The following is a 4,671-nucleotide window of genomic DNA, read 5'->3' on the forward strand; positions in this document are numbered from 1 at the left end:
CACCGCTATTTCTCTTCTTGATTTGGGTTCGTATTTACTGCAACCGCAATTGCAATTTAAAACCATGCTACATCATGTAGTCTCACTGCCAATTTAATTTATTTATTACTACAGGCTTGCGCTTTCATGGATTCATATGAGAAGTTCAAGAAAGCAGGAGCTGAAGTTGATGGTGATGATTCTTCATCTCACAAGGTAAAAATCAAAAGTTACAGTTTCCACTGTTATTTTTTGTTATTATTATTTACATTTGAGCATGTTATTTTACTCTGAATGCATGGAATGCAAGCATTTGCACACAAGTACAGACTTCCATTTACATTGTTGAGTGATGAGGGTAACAAGGTGAGGAAACAATGGGGAGTTCAGATCCTTTGAGGATTCTGATTCTTTTGTTCTCTATATTACTTGACATGATTCAGCGGTGGACAAGTATGTAAGCATAAATTATATCTTCTATAATTACTTAGTTGATTTTGCATCCTTCTGTCGCATAGAGGTGATAACATACTCCAATAGGGAGCAAACATCTATAACCTCTCTGGATGTAATAATGCCTTCAATTGTCTCTAATAGATTCAGATTTCAGTATTTTTTGCATATAGTAAAGTGTAGTTTCAATTGATAAAGTTACCTCCATTATATTTTTATATGGTTTTTGAAAATATTTCAAAAACAGGGCTCAGCAATTTCTATGATTTATTTAAACAACATTGATATAACCTTGAAGGAGTCATGACTACATTTCTTAAACATGGCTCTGAGTGACTAAACGGCATTTAGCCCTCAGTTCTCATAGTATACTCATCCCCCAAATTGACCCTTATGTTTAAGGGGACCAAAAAAATACCTTTTAAATTCCACGTGTCATTTTCAGGTTAATTCTCATAAAAAATACATTTTTAAATTTTAGATTTGAAAAGGATTTAGGTTGTTTATTTCTTGATTTTATCTTAATTTATTTTTGATTTATTTTTAGAGTATTAATTAATTTTTATTGTATTTTTATTACATTTTCGGATTTTTAATTAATACATGATTTTATGAGTTTTTATTGTGATTTGCTAGATTTTGATAGTTTTTATCTATATTTATTTTGTACCTTTTTAAATTTTAGATTTGAATAGGATTTATGTGTTTATTTCATGATTTTATCATAATTTATCTTATTATTTATTTATAGAGTATTAATTATTTTTATGGTATTTTTATTTAATTTTCGGATTTTTAATTAATTCAGGATTTTGTGAGTTTTTATTGTGATTTGCTAGATTTTTGTAGTTTTTCTCTAAATATTTATTTATTACCTTTTTAGATTTTAGATTTGATTAGGATTTAGATTTTTTATTTCTTGATTTTATCTTATTATTTATTTAATGTTAATTTCAGGAAATATTTTATTTTATTTTAAAGTTATTTTTAGAGTATAAATAAATTAGGATTTAGGTTGTTTATTTTTATCTGAAATTAATTAATACTCTAAAAAAAATTCCACGTGTCATTGTCAGATTAATTCTTATAAAAAAAATTCACGTGTCATTCCATTTGATAGATTCTCTTATGTTGTGTTATTTTATTTTGAAACCGAATTTTAAAAGATTTGCCCTAATTATCTAAGATTTACCTAGATTACTCCTAACTAAATTTATTTCCAAAACAAATCTTGAAACCGTTTTTATTATATCTTTAAATTAGGAAAAAGATCAAGCCTAATTTACTGCATATTTACAGAAATCCCGTGATTTCTCCTTTTATTCTTTCTCATGATCTACAATATAAAAAAATATGTAATGTTGAGATTATAATCCATTAAAATTTAAAAGATTTTTCCTAATTGTCTAAGATACAACATCAGTCATCTCCCCCTCTATATATTAATATATATTAGAAAAGAATTAGATAACTTATATTTTGTTGACACGTGTTTCCTAATTCCAAAACAGATCTTGAAACCGAATTTTAAAATATTTACCCTAATTATCTAAGATTTAAACAAACACACATAATCACATTCATGATTAATTGATATATAAAATACAATAGACATATTCCCCGTGCAACGCACGGGAAAAAAAACACTAGTTGAGTATATTTAATTACAGTTTTTTATAAAATATAAAAAAAATTACAGTTTTTGAAAACTATTTTTAAAATCTGTTTATGTAACGTGTTTTCAATTTTTTTTGAAAACATTTTTTGTTTTTAGTTTTTAAAACTAAAATGTGAGAAAATCATTTGGGCTTTAGCCCTACATGTAATAAAAAAAAAAGTTAGAAAATCACAGAAATGTGATGCATTATATGCTGAACTAGTCTCACTCCCAAGCACACTCTCTCTCTGTAACTGTCAAACCCTTGCGTGCCCTCCACGAAATCAACCAAACGCGGTGTAACCTCTACCGCCGCCGATTCTCTCTTCTCCGACGACGACGGTCTTCACCACCCTGTCATCCTCCACGATCACCACCACCACCACCACCACCACCACCACCACCACCACCGTACGTGATTCCGACGAAATCAGCGAAACACCACAACCTCCGTTGACCGTGCCCCAATCACAAAAACCCTAATTGTACCCCATTCCAATTCAATTCTCACCATGGATTCCATTTTCGACATGAAATCCTTAAGCCATGGCTTAGTTTGTGGCCTGCGAGAGCGAGACAAAAATCTTCCAAACACAGAGGAGGAAGAAGAGGATAAGCGTGAAAACTTTACAATTCTGAGTGAACTCGAGATCAAGCGACTTCAAGAGGATGCCATTAACAAGGTTGCATCGGTGCTCTGTATACCCGATGCTTCTGCTTGTTTTTTGCTCTGTCACAATCTGTGGAATGTGACCAAAGTTCTTGAATCTTGGTGTGAAGATGAAGAAAAAGTTCAGAAGGCTGCAGGGTTGTTGAACCAACCCAAGGTGGAGATTGACTGGCTGAAAGATTTGTGTCAGGTCTGTTTTCGATCGTCCGAGAAGGGTAAGATTTTGTCTGCTGGGTGTGCTCATCCATTGTGTGAAGCTTGCTGGATGGATTATATAGACACAAACATTAACAAGGGTCCTTCTAAGTGTTTGACACTTAGGTGCCCTGATCCTTCTTGTGATGTAGCTGTGGATCGAGACATGATTCGTGAACTTGCTAGCGAGTCGAGTAAAGTGATGTATGAGCAGTTTTTGTTATGGTCTTATGTGGATAGCAAGGCGAAGATGAGGTGGTGCCCTGCGCCGGGTTGTGATTATGTTGTGTGTTATCAAGGTGATGGTGGTTGTGCTAGAGATTTGGATGTTACCTGCCTTTGTTATCACAGCTTTTGTTGGAGGTGTGGGGAAGAATCTCATAGTCCTGTGGATTGCGAAACTGCTGGTCGATGGATGAAGAAGATTGATAAGTCTACATCTGAGAATGGAAAGTGGATTCTTGCTCATACTAAACCATGTCCTCGATGCAAGAGTCTTATTGAGAAAAACCAAGGGTTCAAGTACATGACATGTAAATGTGGTTTTCAATTTTGCTGGGTATGCTTTCATGAACAGTTGAAATGTGAAAGCAGAAGTTGCAGTCCTTTTATTCGCATGCATATTATGGAGTTTCAAGGTACGGATGGGGAAGAAGTGGAGATAAATATGGAAAAAGATAATCCAAAAAAGTGCAATCACTACTATGAGTGTTGGGCTAGAAATGATTTTTTAAGTAAAAGTATTCTACAGAAATTGATTGACCTGGATAGAAAGTACCTGAGCATGTCACTGCAAAAGCGCGAAACTTATTTTGACTTCGTAAAAAAGGCCTGGCAACAAATAGCTGAATGTAGAAGAATACTCAAATGGACTAATGTATATGGATACTTTCTCCCCAAGAATGAAAAGGCTAAGAAGCAGTTTTCTGAGTACATTCAAGTTGAAGCTGAGGTAGCTTTGGAAAAACTTCAGCAATGTGCAAAAGTGGAAGAAACAATGTTTCAAGACAATTATCCAGAAGAATCTCTTAATAAATTTCAGGAGAAGGTAATTCATCTGACTGATGTGACAAAGATTTATTTTGAGAATCTGTTGAGAGCTTTTGAGGATGGCCTAGATAAGGTGGAAGCAAGGAGGTCGATTAAGTAGGCGAGACCTAGTTTCACACATGATCTTTGGCAGTGTGAGGCATGTGGTCATCATACTTTGGCTTTTCTCTTGTGTGCCAGAGCAACAATTGCACACAATACTTTCCTTAGCAGGCTAGGTATTTTAGTTTCCCATTTCTTTGATTAATGTTTTGATAATGGAGTTTTATGATTTTACAGATTTGCAACCAGTACTTATTTTCATCTGTAGCTAAACTACTTAAATTCTTGAGTTTTCTTTCATTAGTTTGTCTAATCTCAATAATCATACATATGTGGTTCTGAACATTGGTCAATGGTTGCTCTTGGCATTAACTGCCCCTCAGTAAAAGTGTTGAGATATTATGATATTAAGGGCCCATATAATCATATTTTCTCATTTCTTAATCGTAGAGATTGGGATTTTATATCTCATAAGATTTCTCTGGTGTTGTTATATTTGGAAATTTGGTTATGACATCCTTAAGTAAAATTGGAAAATCAGTTGGTGAAAATATGTAACGAATAATGACAGTCCTCGCAAAATTTTGAAAAATTCATAATTGAAGGAATTTCCTCAAGTAGATTA

General features: G+C 33.3%; 1 protein-coding gene across 1 annotated transcript; it reads left to right on the forward strand.

Annotated features, from left to right (window-relative positions):
• The first annotated feature begins 2,301 nt into the window (after positions 1–2,301).
• LOC130747548 (probable E3 ubiquitin-protein ligase ARI8) lies at positions 2,302–4,453 on the forward strand. Its single transcript, XM_057600519.1, has one exon. It carries the CDS (start codon positions 2,602–2,604, stop codon positions 4,102–4,104), a length of 1,503 nt encoding a protein of 500 aa, XP_057456502.1. The 5' UTR covers positions 2,302–2,601; the 3' UTR covers positions 4,105–4,453.
• Positions 4,454–4,671: the final 218 nt, after the last annotated feature.

This window comes from Lotus japonicus, chromosome 3, assembly GCF_012489685.1.
Source record: "Lotus japonicus ecotype B-129 chromosome 3, LjGifu_v1.2".
NCBI classification, from domain to species: Eukaryota; Viridiplantae; Streptophyta; class Magnoliopsida; order Fabales; family Fabaceae; genus Lotus; species Lotus japonicus.

Excerpts from the sequence above, each read along its gene's own strand:
- LOC130747548 (XM_057600519.1), top strand. The coding sequence starts at position 2,602 with ATGGATTCCATTTTCGACATGAAATCCTTAAGCCATGGCTTAGTTTGT.